The sequence below is a fragment of the Anabrus simplex genome, chromosome 7 (genome assembly GCF_040414725.1).
Source record: "Anabrus simplex isolate iqAnaSimp1 chromosome 7, ASM4041472v1, whole genome shotgun sequence".
NCBI lineage: Eukaryota > Metazoa > Arthropoda > Insecta > Orthoptera > Tettigoniidae > Anabrus > Anabrus simplex.
The window spans coordinates 247,453,849-247,479,569 of record NC_090271.1 but is presented as its reverse complement, the minus strand read 5'-3'; the positions used below and the strand labels follow the sequence as shown (position 1 = coordinate 247,479,569).

General features: G+C 37.0%; 1 protein-coding gene across 1 annotated transcript in view; it reads right to left on the bottom strand.

Moving 5' to 3' along the window:
- Vps15 (vacuolar protein sorting 15) overlaps positions 1–25,721 on the bottom strand; it is a 213,997-nt gene that overhangs the window by 94,288 nt on the left and 93,988 nt on the right. Inside the window, exons 9-13 of the mRNA XM_067151658.2 lie at positions 25,227–25,332; positions 14,458–14,598; positions 7,509–7,585; positions 1,504–1,703; positions 1,273–1,421 (exon numbers count right to left, since the gene is read on the bottom strand). Of these exons, the coding sequence (XP_067007759.1) occupies positions 1,273–1,421; positions 1,504–1,703; positions 7,509–7,585; positions 14,458–14,598; positions 25,227–25,332 (673 nt within the window). The remainder of the gene's footprint in view (positions 1–1,272; positions 1,422–1,503; positions 1,704–7,508; positions 7,586–14,457; positions 14,599–25,226; positions 25,333–25,721) is intronic.

Genomic DNA, 25,721 nt, shown 5'->3' with positions numbered 1-25,721 from the left:
TAAATTACAGTTTCCTTCTGGGAACTTAATTTTTGAAATTAAACATAGTTCATAATGACCTAGCACAGATTATTAGCCAGTACTGAGTTTGTTCACTGAATTGTTTGATGGTTACAGACTGCTGAATCGATGTAAGCACGAACCTTACACTGCTGTAGATCATTATTTTCTGAAAGATATAAGCTCCTCCTCCTCCTCCTGTAGTTGTCACTGCTATTCTTATCACTTTTCTTGAATAATGAGATTATTCAATCTTCTGGAACTTCTTTCTTTTTCCTTCTTTATCCCTCTAAATACTACAGTCTATACAACCACTGTACTTCTACTAGGCGCGCTTCCTGGCTGACAGTGTTCGTATTTTGCATTCTCCATTCAGAAGTTAGATATTTATTGTGTTGAGTGGTACAGTGAAGGGTAGCAAATATTTGCCATGACAGCCTGACTAGGAAGTTGACTAGCATGATGCATATTTGTCCTGTGATAGCCTAATAATGTCTAAGCTCTGTAATGGGGCCTTATGGTTCAAAAGAAGAATGATATATTTAATCAGTCATTCCATAGAATATCCATATTATGACTGTATTAAGTATCATAATAAAGCTGTAAAATACTGATGTGGATTGTCAAGGTCCATAAAATAATATTGCTACTCAAAGAGGTAGTGTGTTTTTCTATCAACTAAAACTACTACTTTCAGTTCACTCACATTAAGAGATTTTCACTGGACAAATTTCGTACTCGTGGATGTAATTGAACACATAGTTCTTTAGCACATCAAACTCCTGCTCTCCAACATGGTTTCTCACAGCGCAACCTCGTTCTCAGAGCAGTTTGCTACACTTCCTGTCATCAAGACCATCTCACTACTCACTCACGACTGATAAAAGACGGACTCACTCACACTGGCTCTGCTCATTACATAGGCCAGAAGGATATTTAGAAACAGATATTGATGTACTGTAGGCATATTTATGAACTGAAAAGGAGAAAGTAACCAATACTGTATTTGTATGCGACTGGTTGGTCGTATGATCATAGCCTCAGAACACCCAGTTTAATGTCACATCCCAGCCACAGGGATGTGATTTTTCATTTCAAAGATCCTACATTCATTCGTCAGGATCTGAATTGCAGATGCATCAGAAAGAAACCAACAATGATAGGACTTGGCTATCATATCCCAATTTTTGTAGTCAAGATTTCAGTCCAAAATTAAGCCATCTATGTTTTGAACTTAATCTTCAGCAACCAAGAAGTAAAGTAAAATATTACCTGCTGCAGCAGGGGAGTGAGTATGGGAGAACTATGCCACCCAACATATGCAGCCACCCCCACAATACAGTCAAAGAAAGCTTCACGCAGTTGTTTGTCTTCCTTATCATTGAGGAAAGTAATCATGTGGGAGAGCAGAACATCATTTGCTGAAACAAATCCATTTTAAATTACAGTCCACTCAATCTCAAAACTCCACAACAACACCTAGCCAAAATGAAATAAACCAACCTTTTTGTTTGCCAAAAAAAACACACAGCTTGGTAATACCATTTTCCATGAGAGTCTGTTTCACCAAATTCTGGGGATCCGTTAACAATGTTGCCACGGTCTGCTGGATCATCTCATGAAGTGTCTGCAATTCCGTCTCATAACTTGGTCGAGGCCCATCACCGTGAGGAGACATTGAGATCTGACTTTGTTCTAGGAACCTTAAAAAAAGCAAAACACTTTGAGAAGGGCATATCTGGCCAAAATGCGCACAACACATAAAGCATGCAAAAAATTCCTGTTTCAGTCATTGCATAAATCATGAACAAGAACAGTCAAAAACAGAACTTTCATGCAACAGTGTAAGACAGCAATATACAGAAGGTAATCGAAGCACCCTACAGGTTGGATACCTAAATTTAATAGTTGAGTACCTGCTTTATTGCCCAAATTAAATAAAATTCACAGTACTTTTGTCTTTAAATTACATATGATAATAGATTTTTCATCTGACAAGACTTAGCTGAATGCTAAAAATATTTGCTACTTGTTTAACGGCGGACTAACACACTGAAAGTTTTCGGCAGCGAAAGGATGGGAAAGGATGAATGTAGGATCTTTGAAATGAAAAATCACATCCCTGTGGCTGGGATGTGACATTAAACTGGGTGTTCTGAGGCTATGATCATACGACCAACCAGTCGCACACAAATACAGTATTGGTTACTTTCTCCTTTTCAGTTCATAAATATGCCTACAGTACATCAATATCAGAAAGAATTGGGAAGGTAGTGGCTGTGGCCCTTATTAGAGTACACTCTCATCATTTGCTTGGTGTGAAAATGGGAAACCAAGGAAAACCATCTTCAGCGCTGCCATCAGAGGGATTAAAACCTATAATCTCCCAATTGCAAGCTCAGAGCTGTGCGACCCTAACAGCATGTCAAACTCACTCAGTATGCTAAAAAATATACGCTGCCGTTCTTTTGAAGGAATTAACTAATAAGATTTTTTCGTTTACTTGAGATCTACCAGAAATGTGATGCTTGACTATCCTTGACCAAAGGTTTCAATGGTAAACATTACATTACACAAGCAATACACGATATTAGTTATTGATCTCTTGAGAGCTGACAGAGCATGAAAAATACAGTAGAAGTCTGCTATAGCGAGTACGGCATATAACGAGAACTCCGTTATAGCGACGACTTTTTTCTGCCCCTTCAAAATTCCTATATTAAACTGTGTATCGTTCTTCGGTTATAGTGAGACCCATATCACTGACGCATCCTTTATTACGAGTGATTAAGCGCGCCCGATTTTTTCCATTACCGATATTTATGCACCCCAGCGATGATATTGCATGCGATTGATCACCATCGGCATCGTTTCCTCGCTATGTGCACTAGCGATTTCTCTCATCGATATTCAAAGGCAATGTCGGAGTCTATCAGTAATACCCGTTGACAGCTGTTCCGTAAAGAAAATTTGAAATGAAAGAGAACATATTTTCGTAATAAAGGCATAAATATTGTGTCCGATAACGGTTGTTAACTCGATAAAAATTAAGGCTGACTAAACGACCGCTTAATTTCGAAGCTAAATACTGCAATTAAGTAAGAATGGGATACACCTCGAGATATGGCAGAGTGCTTAATTGATTTCAGAGGTTAGTTTATAATTTGTCCCGTCTGGTTAAATTACGGAAAGGCTATTATGAAAATTTATAGCAAGAAAGTTATCATTTCTCTACTGGCGCTTGAAGTGTGTTTTCATCATACGTATAGTATGGTTAAGTTAGGATACGTGATGCTGTTTGAATAAGAAAACTGAAATGTTTGCAGCAAAATGCGATCGATCATCTTTGGTACGGTATAGTTTTCTCACTTCGTGCATTTTGCGAGCTCTCTCGTTGACATTCAAAGACGATGTTGGAGTTGATTAGTAATACCCATCGACTGCTGTTCTCTAAAGAAAATTCGAAATTAAAGAGGATAACACGTTTTCGTAATAAATGCATAAATAATGTAGCCGATGGCAGTTGTTAACTCGTTAAAAATAAAGACTGACATAAACGATATCTTAATTTTAATGTTACATATGGAAATTAATTAAGAATGTGATACACCTCAAGATATGGCAGAGTACATCACTGATTTCAGAGGATATTTCTTATCTTCTCGCGTCTAGTTACGGCTATTTACATGTAAATTTTTTGCGAGGAGGTTATTTCTACATGTGTTTCAAATATGTTTTCATGATATATACGGTTAGGTGTTTGCCACCGAAATCTCTGGAGAAATACCGTATTTCTCCGAATCCAAGACATTTTTTTCTCAGAATCTCATGCGAAAACTCAAGGGTTGTTGCATTCGCGGCCTAACAGTAAGTTAATGGATACCAGTGGCAACTACTGCGGTAAAAACGCTGCGTCTTTTCACACGCGCACAGAACTCGTTGACAATAAATGACCACCTCTTTACTATACATTGCTAGCCGCGACAACCGGTTGTATAGTGCCTTGTGTGTTTCTAAAATCTGCAAAATGGCATTAAAACATGCGACCCTTCGAATTCTTAGAAAAGCCATGGCTACTCAGTGGCAGAGTTATAACGCGTCTATTGTACTTAATAATACTTATAAATTTACTCATTCCGAACAAGTAATTCAGATTCCCTATGGGAATCAACATCTATAACATCTATTGTACTTACATGTTACAAACTTCATATTTGGTCCGTATTGAAAATGTACATCAATTTAAGATTATTAGTTTTTTAAATTTTATTTTATTAGTCAACCTATTCAATTGTATTGTATTGAATAGGTTGACTAATAAAAAAAATATTTAAAAAAAATTTTAATAATCTTAAATTGATCTATTGTACTTGACGCTTAGTAAAATTAACATATGAATAGTAACACAGTAAGGTTTCCACCTATTCAGTACTAATATGTATTTACAATGTTATAAATTACATGGAACTAGTTTCGACCCGCCTAGGGGTCATCATCAGCCATATTAAAGCATACATACGTATTTTGTCGAATCCTGAAAACATGTTATTTTTAACTGTAATAATTTATAAAGTGAAGTTTGGTAATGAGATGAAAAATGTTAGTATGGTACAGGTGAGTAGTAAATAATAAAATATATACAAACAAGTTTGGAACAAAGTACTAGTGGGGTGCTTAGAGTTGTAAAATATAACCTCGTGGATGTCAGTAGTCCTCGTACTAAAGAAACAATGTAAAATAACACATATAAACATATATACAAGTATGTACAAAGTCTGGAGAGTAAAGAGTGATACTCTTTTTAATGTTGAGTTGGCTTGACACTGGTCACTTAATTTAGTTCCGCAGGAGTTCTTTTACGTGCCAGTAAATCTACCGACACGGGGCTGTCGTATTTGAGCACCTTCAAATACCACCGGACTGAGCCAGGATCGAACCTGCCAAGTTGGGGTTAGAAGGCCAGCACCTTAACCGTCTGAGCCACTCAGCCCGGCCTTTTAAAAGTAAAGAAATATGTGTTTTTTGTTTCTGAAAAATCCACTTAAGGAGTAAGGAGGGGAAGGGGGGGTAAAAGGAAGTGAAAAAGGGTGAATTTTTAAAATAAGTACATCTCAAAAAGTTAACATTACAGATGTAAACACATTTTCCTTTTGTTTTTGAAAATCCACTTAAGGGGGGTGAAAAGGACTAAAAAAGTGCCTGGATCCTTTTCATAGCAATACTTATATCTCAAAAGCTGAAGATGTTATGGGCATGAAAATTGTTATTTGGAATCTTCATTAAAAATAAGAAAAACTTCCTTTTTATTTCCAGAAAGTCCACTTAAGTGTGGGTTGAATAGAAATGAAGGAGTTCAATTCTTCTTATGAGGATAATTGTATCTCAAAAAACTGAAGATGTTACACAAGTGAAAATTGTTATTTGGAATCTCCTTTAGAAAAGAAACACATTTTGTTTTTGTTTTTGGAAAGCCCATTGTGTGTGTGTGTGTGTGGGGGGGGGGGTGAAAAGAAGTGAAGGAGTTGAAATATTTTTATGAGGATATCTAAAATACTGAAGATGTTACAGACGTGAAAATTGGTACTTGGAGCCTCATTTAAGAATAAGGATACATGTATGTTTCATGTTTTTTGAAAAATCCACTGAAAGAGCTGAGGGGTGGGGGAGGTGAAACGAAGTGAAGGAGTTGAAATATTTTTATGAGGATATCTAAAATACTGAAGATGTTACAGACTTGAAAATTGGTATTTGGAAACCCCTTTAAAAATAAACACACATAGTTTTTGTTTCTGGAAAGTCAACTTCAGGGTGGGTGTGTGTGAAAAGAAGTGAAGAAGGAGTTGAATTCTTTTTATGAGGTTACTTGAGATGTGAAAATCTGTATTTGGAATCTCCTTTAAAACGAAAGACTTCTTTTTTTTTTCTTTTTCCTGAAGGATGACTGTTTCTCACATGTACAGTTATGTTGCATGTTCGAGAGTTAACTTTACCAGTAGCCTGGTCATCTCAGCCCCAAAAAGCAATACCACAAACATGGTTTACAAAGAGGTACTGGGTTAAATGAAACAATTTTTCAGTGGATTTTTTGTACTTTAGGGATTTTTAGATAATGTCTTGGTGCAGTACCGAGGAATGATTACTTTTATTAAATTCCAAATTAAAGCGAGCGAAGCCGCAGGTAACAGCTAGTTACAAATAAGAAGGTTCACCACTGATATCCAGAAGACCCTATCTTTAACCTCTATATCACGAGGCAGACTTCAAGTTTTCAAACTAATGCTCTGCAATAACTGATTAGTTGAGTGCCTTCCTCTCCAGTTATCTTTCTTGGCACATTTCCCGTCTCCATTGCTGTGGTCAGTTGCAAGCCACATTGAAAAAGGAGAAGTGTTCTGCTTTGTGATGGTTACACAGACCAGACATTGTGGTTAGTGCAGTTTTGTGGCAATGACTGATGTTCTGAAGGTTAGTACTTGGGACTTGAATTAAGAATGATGTATAGAAGGGTTAAAAGAAGACCTTAGGGATGGAGAAGATCCCTATACAGATCCAGATCACATCATTGAAAATAACCACAATTCTAAATCTGAGCAGAACTTTTTTGTCTGATGAAGAAAGACAGTGATGAATCCCAACTAGATGGCATTTGACGACCAAAATTCCACTGTATTGGATCAAACTGTTGTGTTTTAAATGGTCAGTGTAGTCTTCCCAAAGAAAGACAAGTAGAACATCAAGACATAACATCGTAGTTCACCTACCAGGTCTATATCCCTACGCTCCCACCCTTGGCACTGTTGCTCAGTGATGTAGAAGATCCCTATAAAGGTACAGATCACATCACTGAAAATATCAACAATGATTATGAAATGGTACTTGCCTTCAGGGGAAGATGTACATTTAAAGTTTATATGCCTAACAAGCCAGTCAAGTACAGGCTAAAAATCCAAGCAAAATATTCACAAGGATGACACAAACAAGCCTGCCTTTTGAACACACAATCATCCTGTTCACACACATGTAGTTTCTCACTCATTTCATGCCTAAGAAAGAACAATGATGGTGACGATGATGATGATGATGATGATGATGATGATGATGATGATGATGATGATGCTTGTTGTTTAAAGGGGCCTAACATCTAAGGTCATTGGCCCAAAGAATGATGACGGAGCCTCATATCAAAAAGGAACATCGTCGTATTATCAATGTCTAGACAGAAGATCTCTCGACTTATGCTCATAACTAGGACATTTTACGCTAATAGAAGCATCCATCAGCATTCTGCTGAAGTCAAAGGTTGCTGAAACAGCAGCTACTATATTTAGCTACAGTGAAAACATGCGCCCATAGATTCTCTGAGCTCCATCAGCAGCAATGAAATAAAATGCTCATAGTTTCTACAAGTAGTGTCACCAAAGTGTTAAAAAAACATTGGTAAGACATATTCAATGAAAATGTACTGAATGTATTTAGTGGTATGTTCTACATACAAGCACTTCACTCACCTGAGGGCGGTCTCAGCTAACTGAGCAATGTTTTCAGCATAAGCAGCTCGTACTATAACTGCCTCATCATGGGTCACCTGTTTGAAAACAAGATTTAAAATCTTCATAATCAAATTAAGGAAAATAAAGAATTTAACATAATCTATATATATAAAATAAGAGTTTTGTCTGTACATTGCTCAGAATTTAAAAAGAATGGTATTTCTGTATTGGTCATGTCCACAGTAACAAGAAAATGCACTTTTTTCTTTTCCGTAATTTCTGTCTGTCTGTATGTACACGCATCACTAGAAAACGGCTAAAGAGAATTTAATGAAAATCACTATGCAAAGTCGGGGAATAAGTCGCTACAATCTAAGCCATAAATAATTTTATTCACGCTGATAGAAATGGTAGTTTAGGGGAAGGCCTAGAATTTAATTTTCAAATATTTATGTTATTAGTGGTCCTATCTTAATAAAAACTGGTATGCAAAGTCGGTGAGTATGTCGCTACAATTTAGACTAAATAATTTTATTCCCCCTAAGTGAAATGGTAGTTTAGGGGAAGGCCTACAATCTAATTCTTAAATATTTACTTCATTAGTGGTCATATATCATTAAAAACGGTTATACAAAGTCGGAGAATAAGTCACTACAATCTAGGCTATAAATCATTTTATTCACGCTGAACAAAATGGTAGTTTAGGGGAAGGCCTAAAATTTAATTCTCGAATATTGAAATTATTAGTTGTCGTATCGATAAATACTACATAGCCGAAGTTACATAGAATTAAATTTCTGACCATTTATGTCTTATACATTTTTACCGTACCGGCTATGATAACACAGATATTCATGAATTTGTATTTTTGTTGCTAAGTCCATATCGACGCCGAGCCACGAGAAAATGGGTTAATAGAATTTAATGAAAATTGGTATATAGAGTCGGGGAATAAGATTCTACAGTCTAAGCTATAAACAATTTTATTCACCCTGGATGAAACTGTAGTTATGGGTAAGGTGCCTAAAATTTAATTTGTAATACCTATGTTTTGGGTCCTATCGAAAAGTACTAGATAACAAAAGTTACAAAGAATACAATTCCGATCATTTATGTTTTATTCAGTTTTACCGCACCGGCTATGATGAGTGGTATTTCGGAGTCGGAAGAAAATTAAATGTAAAGGCCTACAATATCGAAAGCGCATAACATTCATCAACAATAACATTATATTGACCATTGTTCGTTGTGATGTTATTTGTCACTTATGCTGCCTTTCAACTCCGATAGATGGTTTTACTGCTGCGTCCCGCGGATAATAGCCTGACTGAATACTGGCGGGAAATAGCTGAAGAGTTAGAAAACTTCCTTCTTTAGCATTCCATTCCTCTGGTTCGTACATTTCCTGATACTGTTGGTACGTAACACACTGGTTCATCATAGTATTCCACCTATTTGATCCCTACTCTGACGCGCTGTTTTGAATGAGCAGTGTGCATACTTAAGGCAGAGGCTGACTTAGTAGTGGTAGTAGTAGTATGACCTGGTCTAGAATAACAATTTAAGGCTATTACAAATTATAGCACCACAATTCACTAAATAACTCAAAACTGAACCCTGAAAAGAGCCGTTTCTCAAGAAAAGCTTCTTCTTCTTCTTCTTCTTCTTCTTCTTCACTTTTATTAAATTCTACATTCATTTTATTCCAGATTAGCACTGAAGAGAGTGTTTCTCCTCTGGCTTGGAGGAAAAGTTTGCCTCCAAGTCAGATAGATTTTTCCGCCGCCAATGTAGTGAACTGATATTTTCAGACTCATCGGGTACCCCTAGGAAACAAATTAGTAAAAGGGCATAGTTTTTGCCCTGAGAGTCGCCACTATTCGACCCTCTCCCCGCCGAAAAAAGACGAAGAGTGTTCACGGATCACGGCTGTCTGCGGCTTGGTCATTTCATCTCTGGAACTTTGGACTGTTAGATCGGCAGCGTAGTTCTGTTCGTTAAAAGTGAGAAAATGTGTGGTGTTTCATTTGATCGAGTATTTCACATGAAAGCATTGCTTTTAATCGCGCCATTCCTACTGACGTCATTGTAATGTATGTTCATTTCAGTTGGGAAAACTACTAAGACAGTCTTTCTGAGGATGTAAAAAGCCAGGTGGAGAGTGAGTGTGTACCATTATAAGGAAAACTCCCCACCTGATTGTGACTGATGGTATCCAAGTGGGTCTACGATTACAGTGAAAATTCCTTAACTCAGTCTTCATATGAGACAAGACGTTTGGTGACGTCCCCGTTGCGTTTCTAGGATAACGTTAATTATGAACTATGCAATTTAATACAATCTTGCTCACAACGTGTACACTAGAATTCTGTATGCATTGTAGAATTCCATAGCGAAGCACGAGTACATCAGCTAGTTAAGGAAATATAATAGAAAAGATAAAACCTCCCAAAAGGTTAATGGATGGGAAACTACACTAAAATAAAATTCTCTATACAGCTAGTGCACTCAAAGTTACAACAATTTGATACAAAGAGCCAGTCTTCAGAGTAGAATAAATTACAGAATATCCTTTTTATGAAGCTCAACACACTACTGTGTAACACTTGCAGAGGTCTACAAAGAATCATATACAAAGTGTACCAAAACTATACTGCAAAAAAAAAAAAAAAAAAAAAAACCAGGGATGCTCTTCATGTTATGTTAAGAACAATGGTGCAATGGGATTGGTGAATAAATGTTTTTCTTTTCGAGAAACTTTGTTACTTCCAGGTGCGCGATTCAAATTGACAAACTTGCCATATTTGCTATAGGAGAGGAAGCCGCTGCTTCTTGTGCGTCAGAGGAGGGAAGGGATGTTACAGGAGGGGAAGTGGAAAGTGGGAAACAGAGATAATTCCCCGGTGAGAATGCACAAGTTTCTCGTTTGTTCTGCATAGTCACTTCCCAGCCACAGGAGACAGTGTACAGTTTGTTTTGCACAAACTGACCACTATGGCAAAACCCATAGAAAGAGAAGATGAACTTGTACCAAGAACACAGGAAGCTTTCCAGGTCATTCGCGACACACCACACATCCTGAACAGAGTTCAAAAGTCACTACTACACACTGTTGTGAACCATACATCGAAGTACGAGGGGGACATATTGAACATTACTGTAATCAAACCACTGGGCGTATTGTTTCCTTTGTTCAGAATTTTATTCCATTTACAATGTTGTGAGTGAAGGAATACACATTTGTGGGGTGGCAGCATTGCATCTTCGAGCAGGTTAAATAACGAAGAATGTTACTGCAACCAACAGACGAGAGGAAACAATATGGTGCATCTCTTGAATGACAAGTGTGTCTTAATTACAGTGTGTTCTTGTACTGTGTGTGCAGTTACAGATGTTTAATAAACGACCTGTGGATATCCCTGTAACAGACAAGGACAATCTTGTCCGAATGAGGAATCTTGTGCATATAAGAAATAAATTCACACGAGGGTCCAACTTTTCTATACAATATATCAAGTATGTATTACATCAGTCTTGGGACTAGTTTCAGCCACTTAGTGGCCATCTTCAGCCAAATAATATTAAACAGGTTATGTGATAACTAAAACATATGTATGCCAGACAAAGACAATGTTGCAGGAATAATTATAACATTTAAATACATATAATAACAAAAATTATGGTTATGATCTTCTAGTCATAATATGATGTCTTTAATGATAGCCAGAATTAGGAATGAATAAACACACAGAAAATAAATTAAAAAGGAGAATTTCTTTTTTATGAGACTTACCTCTAATGTCTGATGTAGAACAAGCACAGACTTGCTGGAGGAAGCAGGCTAGCCATGTAGACAAAGGAGTGGATAGGGAACAAGCACTGGCTTGTTGTAGGAAGCAGGCAATGAAAACAAAGGAGTAGATAGGGAGTGGAGTGGAGTGGAGTGGAGTGGAGTGGAGTGGAGTGGAGTGGGTATAGAATGGTGGGGAGGGGAGGGGAGAAGGGGTGCCTAAGGTGCGGCTGAAGGATACGGAAAGAAAGACTGCTGCTGAGAGGAGAATTTCAAGAGATTGTAAAAGAAAGAATTCTTTTTATCCAAGACATGATTACTAAAGACAGGAATTAAAAGGTCAAATAAAATGCTTGATTTCTCTGAAATTTCATTTGGATTGAAGTTAGGATTGAAAAACAGTTCCAGATGGATAAAACAATTTTCCATAATATTGAGCAGAGGGCCTTTTTGTATAACTCTGAGAATTTTCATATCTTGGTTGATATTAGTGAACTTATGGTTAGTATCACCCATGTGCTGTCCCATGGCCGAAAAACTGTTATATTTCAGGGTGTTAACATGCTTTAAGTATCTTGTTTGGAAGTTCCTACCTGTTTGACAGACATAAGATGTGTTACAATTATTACAATTGAGTTTATAAACACCTGACTTGGTGAACTTATTGCTATGATTAATAGAATTGGTATTGTGTAAAAAATCTGTGTTTCTGTTACAAGTTTTGAAGGCTATTTTGACGTCATGCTTTTTAAATATGTTTGCGATTTGGAAGACTTGTTTAATATTAATCATAAAAGTAGATAAAAAATTGTTGTGAGTGCTTTTTTAACTCTTGTAGCCATTAAATTTAGCTATACTGCAAATGGTGTTTAATTAGTTTTTAAGTTCTTTTTTAGACAGCAGGATGCTGAAAGCGTGGTGTGCCATACTGTAATATGCTGCACATTTATGGGCATGTGGGTGTATGAAATCTTGATGGATTGTGTTAGCGGTTTGCGTTGGTTTTCTAAAAATCTTGTAGCTCAATGAACCGGGTTGTCTGATGATCTTTAGATGTAAATAATAGAGTTTTTTATCGTTCTCTGATTCTAGTGTAAACTTGATATGTGGGTCAATGCGATTAAGATTGGATAGAGTGGTAATGGGGTCAGTTGCACTTTCGTTCATGATCAGAAGAGTGTCATTCACTTATCTTGTCCAAAAAAATAACATTGCTAAAGATGTTATTTTTGGTGTGTTCTAAATGATCCAGATAGATTTCAGCTAGGATGCCTGATACTGGTGATCCCATAGCTAACCCATTTTGCTTATAAATGATATTGTCAAATGTGAAATAACTGTTATTCAAAACCATTTTTTAGAACAGAGATGAAATCTTGAATTTCTAGTGGGCTCAGGCCACTGTGTTTATTTACATTTTTGTGAATAATGGGACAAATTTTTTAAATCGGGATGCTTGGGTACATGTTAACAATATCAAGGGAATGGAGAGAACAGTTGGGTTGAATAGTAACATGATTTAGTTTTTCAACTAATTCATTAGTGTTCTTAATGGAATTCCGAGATTTAAAAAATGGTCATTTCTTTTGAGGAAATGTTGGATGAACAGTGAAATTTGATATAAAGGACTGGCTCTGTAATTAATGATGGGTCGGATAGGAACATCAGTTTTATGTATTCTGGGAAGTGCTTTGGCAGTTGGCAGGCCTGGATTCATATTAACTTATTTCTTTCTTTGTCTGTTAATAGATATGATGCACTTTTTAGTGTTTGTTTAAGCTGATGCTGTATTTTTGATTACAGAAAATGAGCTGTCTCTGAGTCTGTGAAAAATTGTTTATTTTTTTCTATGTAATCTGAATTATTCATAACAACAGTGGAGTTTTTTCTCCTTTTATAAATTTCTTTTCTGTATGTTTATTCATTCCTAATTCTGGCTATCATTCCCAGATTTACTTCTTTCCCTGAGGTCCTTAGACATCATATTATGACTGTTTAGAGACAAGTACCCTACTAAACAAAGACTTCAGTAGAATCCAAGCAAATGAAATGAGATTCATTAGAACCATGAACCAAACAACCAGAAAGGACAAGATAAGAAATGAAGTGAATAGGAAAGTAGCTGGTGTTGAGGTTCCTATTATCAGTGTCATAAAGAAACGCAGACTTCAGTGGTATGGGCACGTAATGAGAATGAACAGGGAAAGACTTACCAGAAAATATTTCGACCTTAATCTCGTAGGAAGAAGACCACAGGGAAGACCAAGAAAACGTTGGATAGAGACTGTAAGATCAGATGTGGAGGAGAGAGGATACAAATGGGAAGATGTACTGGATCAGAAGATGTATGAAGACAGAAGGAGAGGGCGAGGGCTTGTACACCACACCTGGGAAACTGGAGTTGGGAAATTATGATGATGATGATGATGATGATGAAGACCATAACCATAATTTCCATTATTATATGTATTTTAATGTTATAATTATTCCTGCAACATTGTCTTTGTCTGGTACACATATGTTTTAGTTATCACATAATCTGTTTAATATTATTTGGCAGAAGGTGGCCACTAAGTGGCTGAAACTAGTCCCAAGATTGATATAATATTATTTACTTGATATATTGTATTGTTGGTAATTTATTTCTTATAACTGCACTTCAATATGGAACAAAAAAAGGAAATTTATAGCTTATAATAAAAATCTTGTGCATACACGCAGAGTATTATCTCTGCCTATATCATACACCCCACTCCCCCTGTCTGCCCTTCTCTTCCCTGAAGCACGGCAGCGGCTTGTGCTCTGGAATTGCAAATGCGGCGAGTTCGTCAATTTGAATCGCGCGCCCGTATGTAACAAAGTAATCTCATTTTCTTGAAAAGAAAAATTGTCTCTGCCAATCTGACTGCACCATCGTTCTTAAAACATGAAGAGCATCCCTGATTTTTGTTTTTTTTTGTTGGCATAGTTCTGATACACCATGTATTTTGTGTTACACAATCCTCCCACCCCTCCCAGTCCCTGCTTCATCGAAGACAAAATTCATAACCTCCCACAGACAAAATTCATAAACTGAAGTAGTAGACTATATAACCCTAAACTGATTATTTGTATACAATGTCATTTAAAAAGAAACGTGGTCCACTGACATAATATTTTACATTTCTTAATACTTACAGCAGCTAAACCAGGAAGAACGTATTCAGGAAAAATATTCGCATCACTGCAAGGTACAGTCTTCACCAATGCTAAACACTTGGTCAACGTCTGTATCGCTCGAACACGAACTCGTGGAAAAGAATCATGAATTAAGTGGAACTGTAATTAAAAGATTACACAATAAATATAGTATTATTATGTGTATAACATAGCACCATAATGATACTGAAATTAAACAACAATAAATCTAACAAAGTATAGGGAAAAAACTCAAAATGTTAAACAGGAAAAATTTACTGTGACTCTCTTCTACCGTAACAGAAAACAATTTTGTCAACCCACTTTAAGACAGTTTCTCAATTTATATGATTTCTGGTGTTTTATATACATTCATAATTCAGCTTTAGTTATCATCAATTTTAATAGAATGAATAATAACAAGCACGGCCCATTTTATGTAAAATCCACCAGGTTCACATTTTATGAAGTGTTTTTTTTTTTTTTTTTGTTTACAAGTTGTTTTACGTCGCACCAACACGGATAGGTCTTATGGCAATGATGGAACAGGAAAGGGCTAGGGGTGGGAAGGAAGCGGCTGTGGCCTTAATTAAAGTACAGCCCCAGCATATACAGTACATGGTGTGAAAATGGGAAACCACAGAAAACCGTCTTCAGGGCTGCCGACAGTGGGGTTCGAACCCACTATCTGCTGAATACTGACCGCACTTAAGCGACTGCAGCTATCAAGCTCGGTGAAGTAATTTTAATAAGTAGGAAAATGAATAAGCAAAAAGTCCTCCAACCACTGTGTATCCCTTTTTCTTGCTTCATATTTGCATTTTTCTTGTTGTTGGTGTTTGTATTTGCTTCATTCAGTTGCTCTTTAAAGGAGTTTTTTTTTTTTTTTTTTAAGCAATGTACACACACAAATCACAGAAACAGGGCTCTTAAAGTTAAAAGGACTGCTTCTGTTACAGAATTATTGGAAGCTTATATTTTGTCTATACATCTTAAGGACAGATTAAGTTTAACTGCAGAAGAAGAAAAGATATTGCAGCAGAATGGATCAGCTCCTTAACATTAGTACACAAGATGAAAATGCCAACGCCCCAGCCTGCTCATAACAACAGGCAAATAAGGGCTGACTACTAATAATAAAATGTTACTGATTTTACATACTACTATCTACTTTTACAGTTTCTGAAAACGCCAAGGAGCAGAAGTCTGTCCCACAGCAGTACCTTTATGTGCTGAAAAATCTTGGTAACATTACATTGCCTAACTCGTGTATTTCAGCTAAGCTCCTCTCCTGAAGTTTTAGTCATAAGAAGCGATTCTCAACTACAAGAGGCTGATGTAGCCGAGTACCTTCAAATATCTCTGGACTAAGCCAGAAAAGAACTCACCAACTTAAGCTCAGAAGGCCAGTGCTCTACCGCCTGAGCTATTCATCCTAGCTGTTCTGTACTGGTGCATGGGGGTGTGAAAGAAAAAGCAGGGTCCTGGTCTTTTCCCTATAACTTCTGGTTGACCCCATATACAGATCTGCTCCAGTTTATTGACTGGATGTCCCTTCTAATGTCAATGCTACATGAAAAAGTGTATTTACTATTGTGTGCTTCTGAGTGTGGTGTGTTGTGCATAAATGAAGAAATGCGTACTAAGACCCCAGCCCCCAAATTTGCAGAATTAACCAGATGTAGCTTAAATTCCTGACCTCGTCAGGTATCGAACCCAGGGCCCTCTGTACTGATCATTCAGCCAAAGGGCTGAACAACCCGAGTCTAACATTGCTGTCATATGCTACGCTCCTCACATTTATCTTTCCAAACTATCTTCCATTGATCTCTTCTCACAATGACAGTATAAGGTTTGAGAGACCTAGAAAGACCCTCTTTCTTACACCTTTCATGACCCTTCCTCCTTTTTTCCACGGACCTTAATTCTTCAAGGGTCAAACTATCTCCTATTTCTATTCTGATTTTATTTAAGAGAGGATGGTTGTCTTGTTCTACTTGCCTTTAAAACACTGATCACCACCAACAACAATGGTTTACAGAGATGAGATATCTATTAGGTTCCACCTATTCAATACTAACTACATGTTAATGTTAACTTTTATTCAACTTGGGACCGGTTTCGACACACAAAATGTCATCATCAGCCATAAAATGAATCACAAATATACAGTATAAGCAAAGACATAACAATCAAAATTATTGGGGATACATATTGAAATATGATATCTTTGAACAATGGTTTACGCAGCTCTTTCTTTAAGTGTTAAAATTGGTCCTAGTTCCATTAGTACATGGTCACTTTTGGGAAAATACAATTCAGTTACTTTGAAAAGAATCTACAATCCCATATCATAAAGAAGGGCATGGACTGCCGAATATAACTTGTTCAAACCATAATTAGGCCTAGAAAAATATTTGAAATTAATGAGCAACATCCATGTGGATGTCCAAAGCAGCATTGGCATGACATAATAAATGCTGACTTGAAGACTCTGAACTTAAGACCCCATGATGCCCAAGATTATGCAAAATGGCAAGCCAACATTAAACCAGCGGACCCTTTACCAGCAGGAAAATGCTGGGAAAAAGAACTATCGAGAAATACAGCGGAAGTGTCACCCAGGATTCAACATTAATTTTAAGGAACCATTGGTATGGCCAATAGTGTGTGTTACATACTTATTGTTAATATCTCTTTTCTTAGTTCCTTGCTCTGCTTCATGTCTAAGATTTTGTTTTATATTCCCATACTTATTGGATTACCTCTTAGTTTACTTTTAGATAATTACTTTTACAGCCATTGGATAATGAAGTATACTTTGTCCTAATGCCAATGGGAAAGTTGTAAAATGAAATAAATAACTTAACCATTAAGTAATAATTCACACAAGAATTAAATTTTGCTACACTGGCAGAATGTACAAGTGAGCAAGTGAATGAATTATGATAATGATTGTCGTCATTTTAAGGGGACAAAAAATTGAAGTCACTGGCTCCTGATGAATGAATGAACGAACAATGAATGAGGATGTTTAAGTGTATTAGAGTACACAAATATAGTTAATTTACTTATAACATAAAGATGGAAGCCCACGTGGTGACCATGATTGTAAAGGATTCAAGCCTGTATGGTCTGACACTATGGGAGCAGGTTCAAGTCCCACCGATTAAAAAAAAAAAATTAAAAAAAAAAAAATTTAACCATCAGAATGTTAGCTGGTAGGATAGGAGAAGAGGTGGTAGACAATTTTTAATCACTAGAATGCGGGCCAAAAGCCTGGATTCAATTCCTAACCTCTGCGCAGTGTTCATGTGGAACAAGGGCAAATAACACTGTTGATGGCAATTTGTCTGTTGGGATGGTGATGTGAAGCCTTGAGCAGACTCTTTGGTGTTATATGACAGGAGTAGGCTGTGTCTGCATCCGGTTTCAGTCTCGCCTGTCCTACTATCATATATCATGCCATTCATTTAATCTCATTAACTCCTCCACAGTTCTGAACCATGACAAAAAGACAGGAGAATAAAATAAAATCCAGGCCATTGAAATGAATTGTTTAGGTATGAGAGGAAAGACAAGAAAGGAAAGAGGACATCAGGAAGGCAATCGGAGTGGAAAAGTTTTACGACAGAATGGATAAATTTAACACATTAAACACTGTGCCCGAGCACTGCTTAGGCTCACTCATTTACTGCAAGGTACGGTGTCCGAGCATTGGTTTTCTTAACTAATAAATCATCACAAGCTGGAAATATGTCCGCATCTCTTCTGGTAAACATGAATGACAGAATTACAGTTTCACATACTGATGCTAGATGGGAGCAATGACCCTTGCTGAACAGAATACGAATGCTTGTTTTGAAGAGTAGCAAGGATGTGTTCCACACACTTTGTTTTCTCACTCGTTCCTTCAATGGCATCATGGCGTCTTGATTCTCTCAGCGATAGGGTGAAAGAAAGAGATTGCATTTACCAATCACGGTTTTTTTTCTCTCATATAAGCATAATAATAGTAACATAACAATGCTAGATGTAAATATGAAAAATAATTCATTACAAACATGATTTGAAACAAATACAGAAAATAAAAAAGCTCAAAAATGTGATAATTATATTCTCCCTCTTTCATATTTCATTGTAAAAAATCAAAGAACTAAGTGAGTTCAGTGCCAAGACAGATTATTATAGTTTAGGATGCAAAGAGAATAATTCATTTAGCTCAAAATATATTGAATTTCTAAAGCCTAAAATTATGGCTAAAATGGTCAGTATACAGTAGTTAACATGTGACAAATATGCCAGTGTTCAAAGTGTTAAGATGGTTTGGACATGGTTTTTTTTTTTTTTTTTTTTTGCTAGTTGCTTTACATCGCACCGACACAGATAGGTCTTATGGCGACGATGGGACAGGGAAGGGTTAGGAGTGGGAAGAAATTGGCTGTGGCCTTAATGAAGGTACAGCCCCAGCATTTGCCTGGTGTGAAAATGGGAAACCACGGAAAACCATTTTCAGGGCTGCCGACAGTGGGGTTCGAACCTACTATCTCCCAAATACTGGATACTGGCCGCACTTAAGCGACTGCAGCTATCGAGCTCGGTAGGTTTGGACATGTAAAGAGGATTGAAGAGGGAAGGATGCTGAAGCAGAAGGAGGGAGGGCAAGAGGGAGACCCAGACTAAGATGGTGGAAAACAATCAAGAATAATATAATTAGAAGAAACCTGGACTGGAACACAGTTAAGAAGGAACAATGGTGGTTGGACAGAGGAAGATGGGAAGGTGCCATAAACATCCCAACCTGGTTAATAAGATTCATCTCACTTCATACCCCACCTTGTAGAGAAATGGGACAAGGGTTAGACAAATGCACACAAACACTTATAATACAGATATGATGAAAATATACATAAAATCTCTCAACTATGACAAAATGAATTCTACATCTTCAGATGTCTTATCACTAACATTTCAAGTGCTAAATTCAAACCCTGATGTTTCCACTTTGTATCACTCTTCAGGATATAGGAAAAGAAAAAGAAAAAAATTGCATTTTGTATTTTTTCTCATATTGTTTCCATGTGATAAACGTTGTGACTTTATGCTAAGTAAGAACAATGTAGTACTTGCTAAAACAATAAACTTAAATTTTGTAAATCTTAGGATCTGCTTCTGAACTAGATTAGGCTGACATCAGTTTGCAATCTAGTTTGCTTGAGGGGCCAATATCCTTCAATGTTAGGCCCCTTTACAACAAGCATCAGTTTGCTTGGAAGATGCTAGGGAAACATTTATTTGCTGAATCTTTCAGGTAAATAAATGACCAAAGTTTTAACAAATTATATAGTGTATTCCAGTCATGTAATTCAGCTAATTAAATAAGAAATATATGTGAATTACTTTGATCCAGCTCACAACATTCCCATGCCATGTCACAAAATAGCCCCACCTATCAAGATCTAAGTTCAACAAAATGATCGCTGATTCAGCACACAATTTCATGGCAATAAATAATCGCAAGATATGTTTTATGAGAAATAGGAGCTGCTAGTGGACCAGGGTGCACAATTTCATGTCCAAGAAGTAATTTTCTCTTCCTTCTGCAGTGTTCAGAATTGTAATTAACGTTTTCCTGTTAAAATTATTCGCCACTGCTTCATTTACAGCCTCTCTTTATAAGTCTAACATGTCCAACATCAACATCTTCCAAAAACATGTCTTTCCATCTACCAAAATAGTGTCCTTCTTCCATCTATATGATGTACACCAATTGCCTGTCAATGGAAATTCCAGATAGATCCCCAGCCCAAAAACATATCCCTGTTAAAAAGTTACACAAATGAGCACATGTCCATTATATGATTCAGCATTTGCAAAATGGATGAGCTTAAGTTTGTTATTTGCTGTATATTCTAATTTGGGTAGTACTTCTTCTGGAGGGGGTTGATAAAGGCGGAGCTATAGAAATACTAGCGTAAAGATCGTGTGTCTGCGTATTTCTTCACAAAATACCCCTCGATTAACCTTGCACAAGAATTTTCTACTTTCTTCAGCTTACTTCTTGGGGTGACTGGAGCCAGCCAGATCAGGGGTTTAAAGTTGGGTGTCGTACCTGATGTCACATGATTTTACAGGTGTAAATTCCAACCCAGGAACAACCAGGATTGGAAAGCCAGCAGTTATGCCATTGCATCTATCATGCCACCTTTCTATTCACAGAAGTCATACATAAATCTATATGAACTGTAGGTTTTGCATTTGTTCTTACGACAAAAAAGATGGACATATTTCAACCAAAGTTTACAGAAAACAAGCTTATAGTTTTACGTGGCTGTTCAAGCCATCCAAAATGAATACAGTGGAACCTCAATTATCCATTCCCGGAAACTAAGTTTCCCTACATTATTCATTCAAAATACACGGCTTCGCGAGCATCCTAATTAAATCACGTTGTAAAAATCCTGCATTATCCGTTCCTCGAAGAAACGATTTCCTGGATCAACCACCCAGAAATTTCAGTCCCATCAACCCTAAATTCTCAATCAAGTGTTTTTCAAGAAACTCTTATTTCATGAAGGGACTTGTGAATCTTGGCATTAACACTCCGTCACTGCGATAATTAGAGGAAGTACTGTAGGCCTACTGGGCGATCGGCGGTGAACTTGCGTTAGGGACATCTTAGCATCGTGGTATTGTTTAAGAGAATCCTCGGAAATCATAAAGCAGAGTGGCCACATCCATTGGAAGGAGACAGAGTGCATTTCGACAGCTCTACTTGAAGAAGGAACTAATTTCGTCAAATGTTTGTACTTGTAAAATATTCACAATATGTCCAGGATAGATGTTTATATTTTTACTTTTCTCGATTGGCCGAGCAGATTTTTGGCATCCTTAGGGCACTGTACATACTCACTGGGCTTTCAAGCAGGAATCAAAACTGCTCCTTCTTAAAACAACTCTAGTATTTTAATATTATCGTATACGGTACAATTATGTTATAGAGACCAGAACAGAACCTTACATACATAAAGCCATGGGAGGTCTTGGGATTGCCTATTACTGTTTTGGTCCTAATAGGAGACTGGGAATTTTATGCTTTTTGTGTTAAAATGTCATAAAAACCGCAGTCGTTTGATTTGCACACGTTACATTGAAGAAGTTTGTATCATTTCCCACTCGTACTGACTTGTGCAGCGAGTGCGCTTTCCAGAGAGGTCACGAATAAACGTAATTTCTGAAGTTTTGATATTTTTTCTCCTTCCAATTTGACTGTGACTGGATGGACAGAACTGAATATAATGCGTTCAAGAACTTTTGAGAATCGATACTTACATTCAAAACCATATTCTTGTGTTCAAACATAACCTTTAAAAATCAATGTAGACCTAATTTACGAGGTACAAGATTTCGAGAAACTGACTACGAACAGTGTTGCCAACTCAGCGGATTTTCCACTAAATTTGGCAGATTTTTAAATGGAACAGCGGATAAATTTTCCATTTAGTGGACAGCAGAATTTTTGATGGATTTTCAAACTTTTGTTAATGGTTCTCAGTGATAACAATATAATCTTTTATCATAAAGACAGTACATAATATAGCATTTACTATAAAACATGCTATACTTGCTAAATAGAACTTACCATAATCCTGTTGTTAGTTGATGTTATGCTGCATATTGTAGGCCTATAACAAAAATGTGATTCATCACATAAGGCCAGTGAAGCCCCTCATTATCCACACAACCTCAAGCCCACAGTCTCAGCCTCAGTTAGCATTTGTTTTCTGTTGAAATCGTTACTGAAATCATGATGAGCTGGGTGTGCTGTGTTTGATATCGTGTTTCTATACCAAAATAAAACATGCAGCCAAGTAAACACAAGATGGCGTTCTATTCATGTCGCAATAAATCGTGTCCTTTACAAATGGCTACAATTAATGACCCATTTTCAAGTAACAAAGTCAAATGAAAAGTGTTTCACTGCCACACTTCTGTGCAGCATTTACAGTGATATCATTAATAAGCCTTATCTAGTTCTTCTGAAATCCCCTTTGGAAAAACTATGAAAAGTCAATAAATCATTCCAGTCGAACTCCGCAGACCAGATCACCAGAAGAACTATTGTTCCAAGATACAAGGGTGATCTGTTGACAGTAAATGTTCGTGAAATATAAATCTCCTAAAACATATCTTGGCTATGAAGTAGAAGTCTTTCTTAGAAAACTAATCAAAAACTATGAAATCTCTTATGAAAATGAAAAAACTTTTGAAATAGATCTGAAAATTCCCTTATGTGACTTTCTGCTGAACTGCAAAGTCGACTATGTAGCAATGTTACAGGAAGTTTCTTAGGCTGCTCTCAAAGAGTACCAAAGAGTCAGGATATTGGTCCGATACAGTTGTTGAAAATTCTCAGCCAATTACATTAGGTGGAAGCATCTCGAGTGTCTAACCCCTGATGTTTACCATACGAGCAGGATTGAAATAAGTGAACAAGTTTTGCAGTGATCATGAATTGGCATCAGATATTTCGAAGAAGACTGATACCATGAATTCACATGAAACCAAAGGACCTAAATCGAGCACATTTGCTTTTGTAGATATACTGCGCGGAGGAGAAGATGATAACCCCCTGTTCTTGTGAGTGTTGAGTTAATTTCCTCTATACAAAAAAACTGTTAGGCCTATACGCTATTTTGATTTAATTCGGAATTTAGCAGATTTTCAACTAAAATTTAGTAGGGAAAATATTTCTGGGTTGGCAAGACTGACTATGAGCAGTATACCGGTGACCAAATTACAATGAAAGATTAAGAAAAGAAGGGATTTTGCCATCATTTTGGTTGCTTTGGTATCTAATGTGCTTTATTCGATTAGAGAATTAAAGACTACTCGTGGTTGATCGTTGTTTGGCTTGGCGTTATTGCATTTTTTTAAGAGTTTGGCTGATCAAAGTTGAACTGAAATAAGTTTTCATGGAAAACTGGCGAAGTTTCCCTGGTACAACTGAACATAAAGTATCAAGATTTTTAACTTGCGTACCGGTAATTAATATTTCAAGCCGGTCCCAATGTCTAACTTCCCAGCCTCTCACCCGGAGTGCCCGGTTTCGATTCCCAGCCAGGTCAGGCATTTTTATCTGGATATAAGGGCTGGTTCCAGGTCCACTCAGCCTACGTGATTGCCTTTAATTGACGAGCTATCTAATGGTGAGATGGTGACCCCGGTCTAAAGAGCTAGGAACAACGGCTGAGAGGATTAGTCACACTAACCATGCGTCACCTCGTAAACTGCAGGTCTTCACGCTGAGCAGCGGTCGCTTAGCAGGCAAAGGCCCATTGGGGCTGTAGTATGGTTTGGTTTAGCAGTGTTTGTAAGATTATAATTGTACATATTTCATTTTTGTGATGTTTACCCAAATTGTTGATGGTTTTCATTCATTCCCAGATTTTCAGTTTTCCCATGTTTGACTTTTTTTTTTCTTGATCCCTCCAAAAACAGAGATTCGAGGTTCCACTGTATATTTTTAACAACATAACCTCAAGAGTTTAAGTCAAACAAGAGATATAAATATAACCAAGAATTTCTAAACAAAGTAGTTACAAGTTAAACATTAGCAAGCTGTCAACGCTCAAGAAGTTTGAATTTCAAGTAGTGGTACAGACTTCCTAGCCGTGAATTTTTACATGAGAAACAATTGTAATAAAACTTATGAAAGATAGTCCGAAAACTCCAAGGGCAAATAACATTGATAAAGAGCAATATCACATGAACAAGAAATAGATACAAATGTGAAGAAAAGTGAAAAGAGGGAGGAAAGCACAGTTCACCTGTGTTGAAATACTTGATCTCACTCAGATAAATCATAAAAAAAACTGGAAATTCGGTTCAAAGTTATGTAACACAGTAGAATAATTTCACGAAAATGTCCGTCCAAGGACAACACTTAGCTCGAAATGAAGTTCCATTTCAAGATACAAGGCAAAGCACTCGAATCCAAGACAAGGGAAATCAAACTCCCTGTGGGAGTAATAATAGTTCTAGAAATGTTCATACCTCATGACTGCTTCTTCCCGAAGAAAGTTTGTGTACAGGAACATAGTAACTCTCATACAAATATGTTAGGCATTAAAATGCAGCAGCTCTCTCTCTAACAGGCCTGTGAAATCGTCTCCGATGAGTACTTGGCTCAAGGTCGAATTAATAGCTGTTGGAGAGGTGGCATGGCATAGACAAAACACACATGTGCGCAAAAGGCACCGAAGAATGCACTAGATGCAGGGAGAACATTGTAGAATAATCGTAGTGACGTCACTGAGGCTTCGAAGAATGCATCAGCTGAATAGTGATAGCCAAGTGGTTGTAGAGTGAAGAAGCAAGGCAGTCCAGAAAAAGAAAAAAAAATGGGCATATGACGGTAGAATTCATCGTCGGTGAGTAGTGGTCATTTTACATCGCGTGGTCTAAGAGGCAGCAGCTTATTAGCTGATGGAAATGTTGCCATTCAGATTTTACTGTCACAAGGAATTGTCACAGTTTGAATTTAACTGGTGATTTCTATACCTCTGAAAACTAAGGAAGTGCCAGTGTATGCTCCTTACTGACTTGTACAAAGAAAGATTTCAATGTTGAGATTCCATTAATGTGTGCAACTCATTTTCAGAAAAAAGTGGAAATGCCAGGGTTTCAATTTGAACACCTCATTTGTTCCTTCCATTGGTGATTTGCTAAGCCCAATAACAATATACATTACATCTAACAATACTTACAATATAAGGCAGAATTCTGTCAAGTATTGTTTCAGAAGATGTGTGAGATGATAACTCCAGAAGAATATCCAAACACTGTAACTTGGATGTGCAATGGTGGAGCCCCCTGTGGAGTTGAGACATACGTGTAAGAAAAATCCATGCAAAAAAGAAAAGGACAGATAGTAAGTTATGAGTCACAAGAATTAGAAACTCCTACTTAATAAAAATAAAAATAGACAAGATTTAATAACAGTATTCACTTACGGTTGAATACAAAGGCTAAACAGAAATGTTTAAGCCCAGAAGGAATCATCCATTTTTAAAAAAAAAATCAGAGCTACATAAGGTATCAATAATGAATGTAAATGATCAGCATGACATTGCAGAAATGTCACAGCAACTCGTCACGTATGGGTCACGGAATGTCAGTATATAGGTTATAAAAGGGTCCCTTGCTATGCAGCAATGATGGTGGGCTTTGGAACTAAATGTAATTCCGAAGATAAAATAGTC